At 44.6% G+C, this 19,187-nt stretch overlaps 1 protein-coding gene across 1 annotated transcript in view; it reads left to right on the top strand.

The window, feature by feature from the left end:
* The window catches only part of p4ha3 (prolyl 4-hydroxylase, alpha polypeptide III), a 79,882-nt gene that overhangs the window by 28,932 nt on the left and 31,763 nt on the right, over window positions 1–19,187 (top strand). Inside the window, exons 8-9 of the mRNA XM_073044035.1 lie at window positions 14,066–14,130; window positions 17,042–17,201. Of these exons, the coding sequence (XP_072900136.1) occupies window positions 14,066–14,130; window positions 17,042–17,201 (225 nt within the window). The remainder of the gene's footprint in view (window positions 1–14,065; window positions 14,131–17,041; window positions 17,202–19,187) is intronic.

Here is a 19,187-nt window from a genome sequence, read left to right as displayed (position 1 = left end):
TGTTACGTTTGCCACTAATGTCAGTGGCAATGAATTGCAAAAAGGATATCAGTGAGCTTCATTGTGCGCCCGGCCTACCTGTTTCATTTGGTGGTTGTCCAGATTCACTTTAATCCCTAACTTTTCCCAGCATTAAATTGTGCAAATGGACACCTCTCCGCACAACTCCCACCCAGACACCACATCTGCATCTGCACCACCATATCTGGAAGTGCATTCCAAGCAGTGATTAGTCACTGCAAGTCAAGGAATTTCTTGGTGGCTCTCCAAAACATGCTTTTCGCACCTCCTTTGCCTTTAGAAGTGGCGTATCTGGCAGCAGCTTTCAGTCCCATTTACTGTATTTCTCTCAGTTTTTTCTCTGTTGCCTCGAGGCTGAAGAGTGGCTGCTTTCTCCAATTAATTTTCCTCAGTGCAGGATCCTGTGATATTGGGTTCAAACATGAGGAAATCTGCAGATGCTGGAAATTCAAACAACAACACACACGAAATGCTGGTAGAACACAGCAGCGCTTCTCCCTATAGATGCTGCCTAGCCTGCTGTGTTCCACCAGCATTTCGTGTGTGTTGTATATTGGGTTCAAACTTGTTTTTGCCTCTCTGCACTATACCTCTCAGGTCATAGGGTCAAAGAGAACTACAGCACAGGAAAAGGCCCTTTGGCCTGTCTGATCTCTGCTGGTCTGGTCTTCTGCCTAGTCCCATCTACCTACACCTGAACCATGTGAGGTGGTCCCCTGTATTCTCAAAGACTGGAATAGTCAGTGCCCAGTTTGATCATGAAGCAGGATGAGTTTCAGATTCAGATTCATTTATTTATCACACGATTATGGTGAAATGTATCGTTTACATTAACAACCAACTTACCTGGGGGCAGCTCGCAAGTGTCGGCCCACATTCCAGCCCTGACGTAGCATGCCCACCTTGAATGAGCTGGCTGGGAAACGCAGCGTTAAGAAGTCACTGTACAACAAGGCAAAGTGGGAATTGAAAAGTAGTGGAGGAAAGGGTTTCATACTCCACAATGGACATCATAACCATTTGCACATTAGATGATTTCTGGCAAGAGGAGTGTCCTGGCAGGCAAAAGGAAAATCTGTTTTTGGTAACCACAAAGCAAACAAACATTGTTTTTATAGCTGTTCTATCATAAACCCGTAGATAATAGAACAACTATGCACACCAAAGCTAAATAGAAAATCATTCCATGTAGTGTAACATCTGCCAACTCGCTGTGGTGTGTTGGTCGCCAATTTTCTGTGTAAAGCTCCAACAACAGAAACTTTCACAATCTTTTTCCTGTTGAGGAAAAGCCAATGATGTATGGGATCTTGGTACGTTAATGACATTACACATTACTCCTAAGAATTTAGACTTGTTTCTGCCTGTTGTATTTCATTATCAAGACCTAATATGTAAAGTAGAAAGGGCCCCGCATAACAGCATGTTAACCCTTGTGAAGCTAATGCGTTTTGACTTTAGGTTTCAATAGGTACACATCCAACTCGTACAACATGAAAGAGCAAATAATCTGGATGGTGCAGGGGTGAAAGAATATAGCACCTTTAGAGAAATCAGGTTAAAATTTTCAGATCAAAGCAATCCCTGACAAGGTTCAAACACAGCAAGCAGGGGAGTCAGAGAGCATTGTTGCAGATTAGCAGAGGACCGGAATTGAACTGAATGAGAATTATTCCACAGTGGAGGTGTAAAGTCACCCCAGAAAGAATTAAAACTCGGAGAGGGGGACCTTTCTAAAATGGCAACTTGGGCTGGTGGGCCTACTTCCATGCTGCATGACTCTGTGACTCTATTGTAAAATGTAAAACTACTGTGCAAAAAATGATGTCCATATTTCACAAGTAAGCAGTGAACATTTTTTCACCTTTATCTTATAATATTTTTGTACAACCGAAGAACGGAGAGTGCCTGGAATAAATTATTCCTAATGAATCATGTATGTACAGCAGTATTCCCAGCCTTGTTTATTTTTGGTTCTGAATTGACATTTGGAATCTATTAAGTGGATGGTGAAGTATCTTTTTCCATTTCAAGAACCTCCCACCAGAGATTAGGTGGTGCAGTAGGGTTAGCGTGAATCCGACTGATGTCGGAAATTGTCCTTCCTCTGTTGGCTGCTTTGGGCAGCAGGAAACATGTTTTCGTGCCATCAACCTAGTTCCCAGTCAGTGAGGCGAGGAGAAGTCTACCACACAACAATGTTAAAGCAGCAAGGTCATTCACTTGCTCTAAGAATGGTTGGGTTTGGGAAATGGATAAATCTCGTGAAAGGCAGATCAAGCCGAGAGAACTTTGTCCTGAGTTAGCCTTATCTGGGAATAAGTGCCACAGTCAACAAAGTTCCTTTCACCTAAGTGGCATTCCTTTAACTGTGAGTGGGCTTGAACTAGCATCACTGTGAACCTCCTGTCCCAGATAAGAATGGCTGCATGTCACAGAATCAAGCAATACATTCTGTTCCAGTGCAGCTGGACCAAGTTGTAACCACTGCCTGTAATGTCTGGACACACAAATAGGTCATGTCTGAACTAATTTTCCAAATAACTTAACTTGACTGAATCCTCAACGCCATATTCAATTCCTACCACCAGCTCTGCCTCAAAACTAATGTTAGTCCACAGCACATCTAAAGCCTCTTCCTGGTCCTCTATTTCCAATGATTGCAGCATTCCAGGTAAACAGATTACCTTTATTTGTCACACGTACATCGAAGCATGCAGTGAGATATGCCACTTGCATCAAATGCAATTAGCGAGGATCACGTTGGACAGTCCGCACGTGATGCCACACTTCCAGCGCCCGCAACTCACTTACCTTAACTGCCCGTCTTTGGAATGTCAGAGGTAACTGGAGCACCCAGAGGAAACCAACATGGTCACAGGGAGAACGTCCAGACTCCTTTCAGTCAGCAGTGGGAATCAAACTCAGATCTCATAGCTGGTGCTGTAAAGCATTGTACTATTAACTATGCAATGGTAACGTGCTGTACCGAGCTTGGCCAAGTGGACCTCCCCCCTCTGTAAGTTCCTATGATTAATAAATTATAATTCACTTACCAAATGGCATTTTTTAACTCAGCCACTGATGGATCTTGGAGATGCTCATTTGTTCTAGTTTCTTCCTCCTTCCTTTCCAATCCTGATGGAGGGTCTCTGCCCAAACCGTTGATTGTTTATTCCCCTCTATAGATGCTGCCTGGCCTGCCGAGTTTCTCCAGTATTTTGTGTGTGTTGCTCTGGATTTCCAGCACCTGCAGAATCTCCTGTGTTTATGATCAATTTAATAAGTTTATTCTGGTTGATCAAAGGTCAGCATTTTTCAGCCTCTCCTTTGGGCTTCATAAATAAAGACAGGGAGGTGGAGGATCTGTGAAACAGCAGGAGGGCAGTAAGAAGGAGCAGAGAGAGAGTGATGGGGCAGCAAGAGAGTTTATAAGGCAAAGAGCTGTGCAGCGAGTGGAGTAGGAAGAACTAAAACATGTGACTTGATGTGATTAGTTACGTAAGTATCTGGATGCATGAAATTAAATTAATGTGTTGGTCATGAATGTTTTAGATTGTAAAGGCGGTGCTCCCTGCAAAAGCCAAACTTTTGAAAATCTGGAAACTTTCAATCTTACAGACTCATTTTCAAAGATTGGCTTTATTTGTCACACATTCAATACATTGAAACATCGAAACGTGCACTGAAATGCATCATTTGCAACACATCATATCAACAACGATTGTGCTGGGGGCAGCCCGCAAGTGTTCCTGGCAGCAATATAGCATTGTAAATGACTGCACCAACACCGTGATCACTGGCATTGTAAATGATTGCACTAACACCGTGATCACTGGCATTGTAAATGACTGCACCAACACCGTGATCACTGGCATTGTAAAGTGACTGCGCTAACACCATGATCACTGGCATAGTGACTGCGCTAACACTGTGATCACTGGCACAGTGACTGCACCAACACCGTGATCACTGGCACAGTGACTGCGCTAACACCGTGATCACTGGCACAGTGACTGCACCAACACCGTGATCACTGGCACAGTGACTGCGCTAACACCGTGATCACTGGCATAGTGACTGCACCAACACCGTGATCACTGGCATTGTAAATGATTGCACCAACACCGTGATCACTGGCATTGTAAATGATTGCACCAACACCGTGATCACTGGCATAGTGACTGCACCAACACCGTGATCACTGGCATAGTGACTGCACCAACACCGTGATCACTGGCATTGTAAATGATTGCACCAACACCGTGATCACTGGCATTGTAAAGTGACTGCACTAACACCGTGATCACTGGCATAGTGACTGCACCAACACCGTGATCACTGGCATAGTGACTGCACCAACACCGTGATCACTGGCATTGTAAATGATTGCACCAACACCGTGATCACTGGCATTGTAAAGTGACTGCACTAACACCATGATCACGGGCATAGTGACTGCGCTAACACCGTGATCACTGGCATAGTGACTGCGCTAACACCGTGATCACTGGCACAGTGACTGCGCTAACACCGTGATCACTGGCATAGTGACTGCGCTAACACCGTGATCACTGGCACAGTGACTGCGCTAACACTGTGATCACTGGCACAGTGACTGCGCTAACACCGTGATCACTGGCACAGTGACTGCACTAACACCGTGATCACTGGCATAGTGACTGCGCTAACACTGTGATCACTGGCACAGTGACTGCGCTAACACTGTGATCACTGGCATAGTGACTGCGCTAACACCGTGATCACTGGCATTGTAAATGATTGCACCAACACCGTGATCACTGGCATTGTAAATGATTGCACCAACACCGTGATCACTGGCATTGTAAATGATTGCACCAACACTGTGATCACTGGCATTGTAAATGATTGCACTAACACCGTGATCACTGGCATTGTAAATGATTGCACTAACACCGTGATCACTGGCATTGTAAATGATTGCACCAACACCGTGATCACTGGCATTGTAAAGTGACTGCACTAACACCGTGATCACTGGCACAGTGACTGCACTAACACCGTGATCACTGGCATAGTGACTGCGCTAACACCGTGATCACTGGCATAGTGACTGCGCTAACACCGTGATCACTGGCACAGTGACTGCGCTAACACCGTGATCACTGGCACAGTGACTGCGCTAACACCGTGATCACTGGCACAGTGACTGCGCTAACACTGTGATCACTGGCATAGTGACTGCGCTAACACCGTGATCACTGGCATAGTGACTGCGCTAACACCGTGATCACTGGCATAGTGACTGCGCTAACACTGTGATCACTGGCATAGTGACTGCGCTAACACCGTGATCACTGGCATAGTGACTGCGCTAACACCGTGATCACTGGCATAGTGACTGCGCTAACACTGTGATCACTGGCATAGTGACTGCGCTAACACCGTGATCACTGGCATAGTGACTGCGCTAACACTGTGATCACTGGCATAGTGACTGCGCTAACACCGTGATCACTGGCATAGTGACTGCGCTAACACCGTGATCACTGGCACAGTGACTGCGCTAACACCGTGATCACTGGCACAGTGACTGCGCTAACACCGTGATCACTGGCATAGTGACTGCGCTAACACTGTGATCACTGGCATAGTGACTGCGCTAACACCGTGATCACTGGCACAGTGACTGCGCTAACACTGTGATCACTGGCACAGTGACTGCGCTAACACCGTGATCACTGGCACAGTGACTGCGCTAACACTGTGATCACTGGCACAGTGACTGCGCTAACACCGTGATCACTGGCATAGTGACTGCGCTAACACTGTGATCACTGGCACAGTGACTGCGCTAACACCGTGATCACTGGCACAGTGACTGCACTAACACCGTGATCACTGGCACAGTGACTGCGCTAACACTGTGATCACTGGCACAGTGACTGCGCTAACACCGTGATCACTGGCATTGTAAATGATTGCACCAACACCGTGATCACTGGCATTGTAAATGATTGCACCAACACCGTGATCACTGGCATTGTAAATGATTGCACCAACACCGTGATCACTGGCATTGTAAATGATTGCACCAACACCGTGATCACTGGCATTGTAAATGATTGCACCAACACCGTGATCACTGGCACAGTGACTGCGCTAACACTGTGATCACTGGCACAGTGACTGCGCTAACACCGTGATCACTGGCATTGTAAATGATTGCACCAACACCGTGATCACTGGCATTGTAAATGATTGCACCAACACCGTGATCACTGGCATTGTAAATGATTGCACCAACACCGTGATCACTGGCATTGTAAATGATTGCACCAACACCGTGATCACTGGCATTGTAAATGATTGCACCAACACCGTGATCACTGGCATTGTAAATGATTGCACTAACACCGTGATCACTGGCATTGTAAATGATTGCACCAACACCGTGATCACTGGCATTGTAAAGTGACTGCACTAACACCGTGATCACTGGCACAGTGACTGCACTAACACCGTGATCACTGGCATAGTGACTGCGCTAACACCGTGATCACTGGCACAGTGACTGCGCTAACACCGTGATCACTGGCACAGTGACTGCGCTAACACCGTGATCACTGGCATAGTGACTGCGCTAACACCGTGATCACTGGCACAGTGACTGCGCTAACACTGTGATCACTGGCACAGTGACTGCGCTAACACCGTGATCACTGGCATAGTGACTGCGCTAACACTGTGATCACTGGCACAGTGACTGCGCTAACACCGTGATCACTGGCACAGTGACTGCACTAACACCGTGATCACTGGCACAGTGACTGCGCTAACACTGTGATCACTGGCACAGTGACTGCGCTAACACCGTGATCACTGGCATTGTAAATGATTGCACCAACACCGTGATCACTGGCATAGTGACTGCGCTAACACCGTGATCACTGGCACAGTGACTGCGCTAACACTGTGATCACTGGCACAGTGACTGCGCTAACACCGTGATCACTGGCATTGTAAATGATTGCACCAACACCGTGATCACTGGCATTGTAAATGATTGCACCAACACCGTGATCACTGGCATTGTAAATGATTGCACCAACACCGTGATCACTGGCATTGTAAATGATTGCACCAACACCGTGATCACTGGCACAGTGACTGCGCTAACACCGTGATCACTGGCATTGTAAATGATTGCACCAACACCGTGATCACTGGCATTGTAAATGATTGCACCAACACCGTGATCACTGGCATTGTAAATGATTGCACCAACACCGTGATCACTGGCATTGTAAATGATTGCACCAACACCGTGATCACTGGCACAGTGACTGCGCTAACACCGTGATCACTGGCATTGTAAATGATTGCACCAACACCGTGATCACTGGCATTGTAAATGATTGCACCAACACCGTGATCACTGGCATTGTAAATGATTGCACCAACACCGTGATCACTGGCATTGTAAATGATTGCACCAACACCGTGATCACTGGCATTGTAAATGATTGCACCAACACCGTGATCACTGGCATTGTAAATGATTGCACCAACACCGTGATCACTGGCATTGTAAATGATTGCACCAACACCGTGATCACTGGCACAGTGACTGCGCTAACACCGTGATCACTGGCATTGTAAATGATTGCACCAACACCGTGATCACTGGCATTGTAAATGATTGCACCAACACCGTGATCACTGGCATTGTAAATGATTGCACCAACACCGTGATCACTGGCATTGTAAATGATTGCACCAACACCGTGATCACTGGCATTGTAAAGTGACTGCGCTAACACCGTGATCACTGGCACAGTGACTGCGCTAACACCGTGATCACTGGCATAGTGACTGCGCTAACACCGTGATCACTGGCACAGTGACTGCGCTAACACCGTGATCACTGGCACAGTGACTGCGCTAACACCGTGATCACTGGCATAGTGACTGCACTAACACTGTGATCACTGGCATAGCGACTGCACTAACACTGTGATCACTGGCATAGTGACTGTGCTAACACCGTGATCACTGGCAAAGTGACTGCGCTAACACTGTGATCACTGGCATAGTGACTGCGCTAACACTGTGATCACTGGCATAGTGACTGCGCTAACACTGTGATCACTGGCATAGCGACTGCACTAACACTGTGATCACTGGCATAGTGACTGTGCTAACACCATGATCACTGGCAAAGTGACTGCGCTAACACTGTGATCACTGGCATAGTGACTGCGCTAACACTGTGATCACTGGCATAGTGACTGCGCTAACACTGTGATCACTGGCACAGTGACTGCGCTAACACCGTGATCACTGGCAAAGTGACTGCGCTAACACTGTGATCACTGGCATAGCGACTGCACTAACACTGTGATCACTGGCATAGTGACTGTGCTAACACCATGATCACTGGCAAAGTGACTGCGCTAACACTGTGATCACTGGCATAGTGACTGCGCTAACACTGTGATCACTGGCATAGTGACTGCGCTAACACCATGCTGCCCAAGGACCCTTTGCAACTCAATTTCTCAATATTTTGTTTCTTTGCACAGTTTGTCCTCTTTTGCACAATGGTTGTTTGTCAATCCTTGTGTAGTTTTCCATAATTCTATTGTATTTCTTTTTTCCCTGTAAATGACCACAAGAAAATAAATTTCAAGGTAATATATAGTAACATATACACACTTTGATAATAAATTCAATTTGAACTTTGAAATCCGAATGGCCTATTTCCCTCTGTTTGAGCTCTTTAACTTACTGCATTTCTGCTGTGGTTCTTAGGTTCCCAGTGACTGCAATATTTCCCTTTCTTTGCTCCAGATTGGGAATTGGCTCTGTAGTCAGGAGTGAAATCACTAAATTCACCCAGTCACTCTGAGGGAAACAGTTCTTCTTCTTTGAATAAAATTACAAATGAAATGAAATTTTATTCTAGAACTAAAAGTAGAGATACACATAACAAAGTAATAATAGGCAGAAGTGAAAACAAGACCAAGTTCAAAGTTTAAATAATATTATTATCGAAGTGCATATATATCACCAGATACTGCTCTGAGATTCACTTTAATGCAGGCATTCACAGTGGAACAAAGAAATACAATAGAATCAATGAAAAACAATGGTGTTAGAAATGATGTCTTTGGACTTTCCTGACTGTTCATGTGTGCCCTTATACCCATGGGTTGCAGGATGTGCATTAAGATTAGATTCTGAGTAGGTTGAGTCCGAGGTTTCAATGAAGCCTGGTATTTTCTCACACTGTGCCCTGAACTGGCATGACTTTCACATTCTCCTTCCAATGCAAACAATCTGCATACTTTAAATATGAAGTTAAATATAATCTAGCAGAGGTTTATTTTTTCAAATGTCCTGAGTTCGGAGCCAACATACTTTTGGCGATAATAGTATTAGCATTTTTAAAAATCTATATACAAATCCTACACATAATCTGCAAGTAAAACTAAACAAGGTTTGCTTGGTGTTGTGCATCGTCTGAAATGGTAATGAGCTGCAGTAACATTTTCCATTCCATCCTTGTTTTTACTGAGTTTGGAACTCCAGCCTACCCTCCTTGTGTGATAGGGGGTATTTGGAGTATATTCAGTGCATGTGGAGCGGAGCTCAGGTGAACTGCATTTATTTACCACTGTGTCCGAAGGCTTCTAAAAACAGTAAAGAGGATTGCAATATAAAATAGAGAAATGTAGGCAGTTTATTGAATGGACAGGCAAGTAAAAATAGTATTTTTAGACAATCGAAGCAACGGAAGTCCATCAGAATCATCAAAGGTTTTTCAGTCCAATGTAATTGGGACTGTGGGCAGCCAAGTGGCAAAGATGGTCGAGCTCTTACACCCAGCTCCATATACCCGGGTTCTTCTCTGTGTGGAGTTGGCACTGCTCCCCGTGACTATGTGGGGATTTCTTGCAGCTGCTCGGGTTTCCTCCCACCTCCATTACAAATTGTGTGTGCAGCTGAGTGGTGGAGTCTGGGGGATTCTTCACACCCTCTTTACATCCACTCTCTACAGGCTTCTCAATATTCAGTTAGTTTCAATAAGATCTCCCCTCATTCTTCTAAATTCCAGTGAGTACAGGCCCAGACCTTCAATTGCTGCTCATGTGATAACACTTTCATTCCCAAAAAGTTCTTGTGAACCTGCTCTGAAACCTCTCCAATGTCTGCACATCCTTTCTTAAATAAAGGGCCACAAACTGCCCACCAGTGCCTTATACATCCTTAGCATTAAATCCTTGCTTTTATATTCTAGTCCTCTTGAAATGAATGCTAACATTGCATTTGCCTTCCTCACCACAGACTCAACCTGTAAATTAACCTTTAGGGAGTCCTGCACCTCAGATTTTTGAATTTTCTTCCCGTTAAGGAGAATGGTCTACCATTTATTCTTTCCACCAGACTCAATACACTTCCCAACACCATATTTCACCTGCCAGTTCTTTGCCTAATCTATCTAAGTTCTTCTGCAGCCTCTCTGATTCCTAACTTCGTACTGTCTGCAAACCTGGCCATAAAGCCATCAATTCCATCATCCAAATCATCGATATACAAGGTAAAAATAAGCAGTCCCAACACTAACTCCTGTGGAACACCACCAAGAAAAAATCTGCAGATGCTGGAAATCCAAGCAACACATACAAAATGCTGGAGGAATTCAGCAGGCCAGGCAGCATCTGTGGAAAAGAGTACCGTCGACGTTTCATTCCGAGACCCTTCACCAGGACTAGAAAAAAAGATGAAGAGTCAGAGTAAGAAAGGTGGAAGAGGGGAGAAAGAATCACAAGGTAATAGGTGAAACCAGGAGGTGGGTGAAGTGTCGCCTCACCTGGAAGGACTGTTTGGGGCCCTGAATTTTAGCGAGGGAGGGGTTGTAGGGGCAGGAGTAGCACTTGTTCCATTTGCAAGGATAAGTGCCAGGAGGGAGATCAGTGGGGAGGGATGAATGGACAAGGGAGTCAGGTAGGGAGCGATCCTTGCGGAAAGCCCCGTCACTAATGAACTTCCCAGCTGTTTACTTCGCCCCTTCTGCGATTCCCTCCAAGCTTCATCTATCACTTTCTGGCTCTTCCTGCTCTCCACCAGCTGTACTCTTTTCCATAGATGCTGCCTGGCTTGCTGTGTTCCTCCAGCATTTTGTGTGTGTTCCTTGTGGAATATCACTAGTCACCAGCAGCCAATCTGAAAAAGATCCCTTCATTCCCACTCTTTTCCTCTTGCCAATCAGCCAGTACTTTAACCATGCTACTATCTTTCTTGTAATACCATTGGGTCTTTTCTTGTTTATCAGTTTCATGTGCAGTTCCTTGTCAAAGGCCTTCTGAAAATCCAAGTACACAATATCAACTGATTCTCCTTTGTCTATCCTGCTTGTTATTTCTTCAAAGAATTCCAACAGGTTTGTCAGGCAAGATTTCCCTTAAGGAAACCATGCTGACTTTGGCCTCCAAGTACTCCGAAACCACATCTTTAACAATCGACTCCCAACATTTTCCCAAACACTGAGGTCAGACTAATTGGCCTATAATTTCCTTTCTTCTTTCTAAATGAATGGAATGACATGTGCAATTTTCCAGTCCTCTGGAACCATGCCAGAAGCTATTGATTCTTGAAGATCATTACCAATGCCTCCACAATCTCTTCAACTACCTTGTTTAGAACCATAGCGTGCAGTTCATCAAGTCCAGGTGAATTATCTACCTTCAGACCTTTCAGTTTAACAAGCATCTTCTCCCTAGTAATAGCAACTGCACTCACTTCTGCTCCTTGACTCTCTCGGACCTCTGACATGGTGCTAATATCTTCCACAGTGAAGACTGATGCAAAATATGTATTCAGTTTGTCTGTCATTTCCTTGTTCCCCCGTTACTATCACTCCAGCATCATTTTCCAGTGGTCCAATATCTACTCTTGCCTCTCTTTTACTTGTTATATATCTGAAAAATTTCTTGGTATTATTTTTGATATTATTGGCTAGCACCTTCATATTTCATCTTTTCCCACCTTAGTTGCTTCTGTTGTTTTTTAAACATTTCCCAAACTTCTGACTAATTTTTGCTCTATTTTATGCCCTATCTTTTGTTTTTATGTTGGCTTTGACTTCTCTTGTCAGCCACGGTTATGTCAACCTGGCTTTAGAATACTTCCTTTTCTTAGGGATATATCTATCCTGCACCTTCTGAGTTGCTCCCAGAAACTCCAGCCACTGCTGCTCTTCCAATCATCTCTGCTAGTGTCCCCTTCCAGTCAATTCTGGCCAGCTCCTCTCTCATGCCTCTATAATTCCCTTTACTCTATTGTATTTCCGACATATCTGAATTTTGCTTCTCTCTCTCAAACTGCAAGACAAATTCTATCATATTTTGATCACTGTTTCCTAGGGGGTTTCTTTGCCTTAAGCTCCCTAAACATATCTGGTTCATTCCCCACACCCTACCCAGAATTGCTGATCACCTTGTGGGCTCAACTACAAGTTGCTCCAAAAAGCCATCTTGGAGGCATCCACAAATCCTCTCTCGGGATCAAGCATTAACTTGATTTTCCCAATCCTTCTACATATTGAAATCCCTCATGACTAATGTAACACTGCTTTCTTGACATGTTTCTTTTCCTATCTCCCCATGCTGGCTCCTGTTGGAGGTTTGTAAACAACTCCAATCAGGGTCTTCTTATGCTTGCAGTTTCTTAACTCTACCTAGAAGGATTCTACATCTTCCGGTCCTATGTCACCTCTTTCTAAAGATTTAATTTCATTATTTTTTTACCAGCAGAGCCACTCCTCCTCCTCTGCCTACCTGCCTGTCCTTCTGATTGGTTGTGGATCCTTAGATATTAAGCTCCCAACTACAATCACCTTTCAGCATGGCTCCGTGATTCCCCCAACGTCATACCTGCCTATCTCTAACTGTGCTACAAGATTGTCTACTTTATTCTGCACACTGTGTGCATTCAAATATGACACCTTCAGGCCTGTATTTGCCCCCTTTTACACTGCAACCCATTCCACTGAATGCAATTTTGCCTTATCATCCACCTCATAGACTCCCTACACACTACCTCTGCTTCTAAACCAACATCTCTATCTTCAGCTCTGTCTCTCCTGTTCCCATCCTCCTGCCACATTAGTTTAAACCCTTCCCAATAGTTCTAGTAAACTTGCCCGCAAGGTTATTGGACCCCTCAAGTTTAGGTGTCGCCTGTCTCTTTTGTACAGGTCAGATATTCCCCAGAAAAGATCCCAGTGTTCCATACATCTGAAACAATTCTTCAGCGATGCATTCATCTGCCAAATCATCCTATTCTTGCCCTCAATGGCATGTGGCACATCCAGAGGTTGTCACCGAGGAGGTCCTGTTTTTCAGCTTGACTTGACCTGAATTAGTTCTTTACCTTCCCTATAGGTTGAGCTCTCTCTTTTAGTCTGCTCTCATTCAGATAATGCTGAAGAAATGAGACCTAGGGCAGTGAAAACGGGTGAATCACAAAAGGTCACTCTGACACATCTTCTCACTGTCTGTTACTGTGTGGAATGATCTATAAAAGTGCACCACACCCAGCTGTTTGGAAGTTGGAAAACCGTTCTTGGCACAAAATAAGAAGGCTTAGAAAATATAAAAGTTCCTTCCAGTGACGCTTGGTGTTCAATTCTCCTCCAGGAACTGTAGAAATATCTAATGAGGTCAAGTATTCCGTAAACACAATTCTCTATTGACAAATAGTTCCAGAGTGAATGATGCACAGTTTGTGATGGCACAGATTTAAGGGTCAAAGGGTCTGTCCTGAGCTGTACTGTTCTAACAGTGAGTGAACAGAAAAATTCTCTCCTTCCAAACTGAAGCAATAGACAAGCGGGGAATTTTAACTCAGCTAATAAACAGATACATTTTCTGTGACGTGTTCAATAGGGCAACAACTGTGCAATGCTTAAGGTAATTTTGCATATCTTGCAGTTTTGCAATTTACTGGCTGGTTGAAACAACACAGATGCATTGACACTGCTTTCTCGGTTCAACAGTTGCAGAGGTCAGTGGTGGCCTCAGGAGAGAAGCAAACTGCGGTGGAATATCGGATCAGTAAGAGGTAATAATATCGTGTCTGCCAGTGGGATTCTGTGGCTTTCCAATAACACAAGTCTAATCCTCACTTCAGAATCAGAAGCACTGACTTACATTGGAAAATATGTTGTTTTGTGGCAACAGTACTGAGCGAGACATAAAAATTACCACAGGTTATGATTAAAAATATATATAAATAAGTGCAACAGAGGAATAGGGAAGTAATGTGTATGGGTTCGTGGGTTATTCAGAAATCTGATGGCGGAGGGGAAGAAGCTGTTTCTAAAAGGTTGAGTGTGGGCCTTCAGGTTCCTGGACCTCTTTCTGGATGGTAGTAATGAGAAGGGGGCATATCCTGGGTGGTGGAAGTCCTTAATAATGAGTCCTGAAGACGGGCCTTGCCCCGAAACATCGAATGTTTATTCATTTCCATAGATGCTGCCTGACCTGCTGAGTACCTCCAGAATTTTGTGTGCCTCCTTAATAATGGGTGTCACCTTCTTGAGGCACCAAATTTTGATGACGTCTTCAACAGTGGGGACATCACTCATCTATACATCCATCTGTATTCCTGTAGCTTCGGTTATTCTCTCACCCCTCTCTGTTTTCCACAGGGATCACTCCCTCCGTGATCCCTGGAACTATTCCATTCCACTAATCATTCGTCCCTCCTGGCTGTTATCCCTGGAACTGACCTGCCCATTTCACCTTTTCAGGGCCCCAAACAGTCCTTCCAGGGAGGCAACACTTCACATGTAAATCTGCTGGGGTCATCTATTGTGTCCGGTGCTCCCAATGCAGCCTCCTCTACATTAGTGCGACTCGTTATAAATTGGGGGACTGCTTTGTCGAGTACTGCCAGAACTGATAGCCAAACATTTTAATTCCGATTCCCATACCTGTTCTGACCTGTCGGTCCATGGCTTCCTTTTGTGCCACAATGAGCCCACCCTCCATGTGGAGGAGCGACACCTAATATTCTATCTGGATAGCCTCCAACCTGATGGCATGAATATCGATTTCTCCATCCAGTAAAAAATTTCTCTCCCCTTGCCTCTTCTATTCCACACTCTGGCTCTTACCTCTTCTCACCTGCCTATCATCACCCCCTAGGTCCCTTCCGCCTCCTCTCCCCCACCTTTTTATTCTGGAATTTCTCCCCTTCCTTTCCAGTCCTGATGAAGGGTCTCAGCCCGAAACAACGACTATTCTTTCATTTCCGTGAATAAACATCTGACCTGCTAAGTTCCTCCAGAATTTTGTGTGTGTTGCTTCTGTTTTCTTTGTTTTCATTTAACTTCATGATGGCATTTAACTAAAAATGCATGGTGTTTACTTAAGTTTAATATAGGGTGCCTTAAATCGTTCCTATAAATCTCTGCAACACACACAAAATGCTGGTGGGACACATCAGGCCAGGCAGCATCTATAGGGAGAAGTACAGTCAACGTTTCAGGCCGAGACCCTTCGTCAGGACTAATTGAAAGAAAAGATAGTAAGAGATTTGAAAGTGGGAGGGGGAGGGGGAGATCCAAAATGATAGGAGAAGACGGGAGGGGGAGGGATGAAGCTAAGAGCTGGAAAGTTGATTGGCAAAAGGGATACAGAGCTGGTGAAGGGAGAGGATCATGGGATGGGGGACCTAGGGAGAAAGAAAGGTGGGAGGGGAGCACCAGAGGGAGATGGAGAGCAGCAAGGAGTGATTGTGAGATGGGCAGAGAGAGAAAAAAGAGGAAGAGAAAAAAAAGTGGGGGGGGAATAATAAATGAATAAATAAATAAATAAGGGATGGGGTAAGAAGGGGAGGAAGGGCATTAGCAGAAGTTAGAGAAATCAATGTTCATGCCATCAGGTTGGAGGCTACCCAGCCGGTATATAAGGTGTTGTTCCTCCAACCTGAGTTTGGATTCATTTTGACAATAGAGGAGGCCATGGATAGACATATCAGAATGGGAATGGGACGTGGAATTAAAATGTGTGGCCACTGGGAGATCCTACTTTTTCTGGTGGACCGAGTGTAGGTGTTCAGCAAAAGGGTCTCCCAGTCTGCGTCGGGTCTCACCAATATATGAAAGGCCACACCGGGAGCACCGGACGCAGTATACCACACCAGCCGACTCACAGGTGAAGTGTCAGGGAAATGTGATGGGGGAAAGAAGGAGAAAAGCCAAAATAAACTGAGTGGCACAATTTATGAAGGAATGGGAAGGTCAGGGAGTCTATGCTGAAAACTGCAGGAAAAGTTTAAAAAGCTGTGGACAAAAGCTCATAGGGTCTTGAACAGGAAAGTCAGAGATGGGTGTGACCAGTCCTGTGGCAATCAAAGCACCCTAGGGTAGTTACCAGGCAAAAACAAGTGTAAAGGAGGCAAATGAAGGAGGGGAGAACGAAAGCAAAGGAAATTTAGAGGACTATCCAAAGTGGACAATCATTTCTGTAGATAAAACAGAAAGGATGCAATACATACTAGAATGGAAGGCTGCACCACCTACAGAAGCATAATTAAAAATAGTTAATTGATTGTGGAGTGCTTTAAAATTACATTGTAGAAATCCAAGTTCCTTTCTTAACTGGAAAATACTTCATTTCCGGTTTAAGTACTGATGAATGATAACTGGTTTTTCCCTCAGAATTTGTTCGGTGCTTGTGTGCTTGAAAGAAGCCTGGCAGAGGATGTGTAGAGACCTCATGGGGATTTGCATTCCTTCAGCACTGCTCCTGAATGACTGAAGTGCATAGTCATAAAGTCATCGAGCACTACAGCACAGAAACAAGCCCTTCAGCCCATCTAGTCTGTGCCAAACTATCATTCTGCCTAGCCCCATTGACCTGGACCATAGCACTCCGCACGACTCCCATCCATGTATGTTATGTAATAGAATAGCAAGTTACTTACATCTGAATAAAACATTTATTTTTTATATATTACTTCTCAGTACCTGGCTGAAAGAAACGGCGGACCCAGTGATCAGCAAGCTGGATCTACGGATCGCCCACCTCACAGGCTTAAATGTGCAGCAGCCATACGCAGAGTATCTGCAGGTAACCAACTATGGGATTGGAGGTCACTATGAGCCACACTTTGACTATGCAACGGTGAGTTCACAGAGTCAAAATCAAAGTACGTATATTTAACCCATTGCCTACCTTGAGATTCGATTTCTTGCAGGCATTTACAGATAAATAGAAAAATTCAATAGAATTTATCAAAAACTATAAAAAACAGAAACTGACAAACAACCAATGTGCTAAATTTTTACAATGTATGTCAATGATTTGGACTATGGGATTAATGGATTTGCGGCTAAATTTGCCGATGACACAAAGATAGGTGGAGGAGTGGGTAGTGTTGAGGAAACAGAGAGTCTGCAGAGAGACTTAGATAGTTTAGGGGAATGGGCAAAGAAGTGGCATATGAAATACAATGTTGGAAAGTGTATGGTCATGCACTTTGGTGGAAGAAATAAACAGGCAGACTATTATTTAGATGGGGAGAGAATTCAAAATGCAGAGATGCAAAGGGACTTGGGAATCCTTGTGCAGGATATCCTAAAGGTTAACCTCCAGGTTGAGTCGGTTGTGAAGAAGGCAAATGCAATGTTGGCATTCATTTCTAGAGGTACAGAATATAAGAGCAGGGATGTGATGTTGAGGCTCTATAAGGCACTCGTGAGACCACACTTGGAGTATTGTGTGCAGTTTTGGGCTCCTTATTTTAGAAAGGATATACCTGACATTGGAGAGAGTTCAGAGAAGATTCATGAGAATGATTCCAGAAATGAAAGGGTTACTGTATGAGGAACATCTGGCAGCTCTTGGGCTGTATTCCCTGGAGTTTATCAGAATGAGGGGGAATCTCATAGAAACATTCTGAATTTTAAAAGGCCTGAACAGATTAGATATAGCAAAGTTATTTCCCATGGTACGGGAGTCTAGGACAAGAGGGCACAACTTCAGGATTGAAGGATGTCCATTTAGAACAGAGATGCGGAGAAATTACTTAAGTCAGAAGGTGGTAAATCTGTGGAATTTGTTGCCATGAGTGGCTGTGGAGGCCAAGTCATTGGGTGTATTTAAGGCAGAGATAGATAAGTTCTTGATTAGCCAGGGCATCAAAAGGTATGGGGAGAAGGCAGGGGAGTGGGGATGACTGGAAGAATTGGATCAGCCCATGATGGAATGGTGAATCAGACTCGATGGGCCGAATGCCTACTTCTGCTCCTATATCTTATGGTCTAAAGATCTTAAAAGAAGACAAATCATGCAAATAATAAAGAAAAAGAAGTAAATAAATAATACTGAGATGAGTATTATTGAGTTGTAATAATATTATCATGAGTAAATCTCCTTGAAAATGAATATGTGGGTTAGGGAATCAGTGAATGAAGTTGTGTGGTTATAACTGTTCCTGACCCTGGTGGTGCGGGGGCTAAGATTCCTGTACTTCCTGCCTGGTGATGGTAGTGAGGAGAGATCGTAGCCTTGATACTGCTTTCCTGTGGCAGCACTCCTTGTAAATATTCGCAATAGTGGGGTGGGGTGGGAGAGAGGGCTGGTCATGAGTGCATTGGAGCAGGGGGGATTAAAACTGGAAGTCTATTTAGTAGTAGGGGCAGATTCAGGCAGTGTCACAGAGATACAAATAGGTGTTCATAGTGAAAATGGTTTGGAAGCATAAGGCAGAGTCAGGTATGGTGCCGAGACTGCAAATTGTTCACTCTTAGACGGAGAGGATATAGTCAGGGTCACTTGGAACCCTCGATTCTTGCGAATGTGCAAGCGGAGGAAGTAGGGAACTTCAGACAAGCAGCCGGAGGATTTGGAGGCAGTGGAGGAATTGAGGAGTGTTGACGAGGCAGGACTGGCTGTTATCAGCCCTCGTCTGGATGGCAGTGCTGGGGATAATGGTGGTGTTTCCTCTGGCAGCAGCATTGACAAATTGTGCTTATCATCTCAGAGGGGAAGTCAGCCGCCTGAGGCTAAAGAGAAAAGAACTTCCTTCAAGCACCGGTTCAGGAGTGTTTGAAAGTCTCTGCCCCAGGGAGCTGAAATGTTTCAAGTATTCATTCCTGGGAACTTCAG

This window comes from Hemitrygon akajei, chromosome 4, assembly GCF_048418815.1.
Source record: "Hemitrygon akajei chromosome 4, sHemAka1.3, whole genome shotgun sequence".
In the NCBI taxonomy this organism is placed as follows: domain Eukaryota; kingdom Metazoa; phylum Chordata; class Chondrichthyes; order Myliobatiformes; family Dasyatidae; genus Hemitrygon; species Hemitrygon akajei.
Note: the sequence above shows the minus strand (reverse complement) of the source record. Positions and strands in the feature narration are given on the sequence as shown.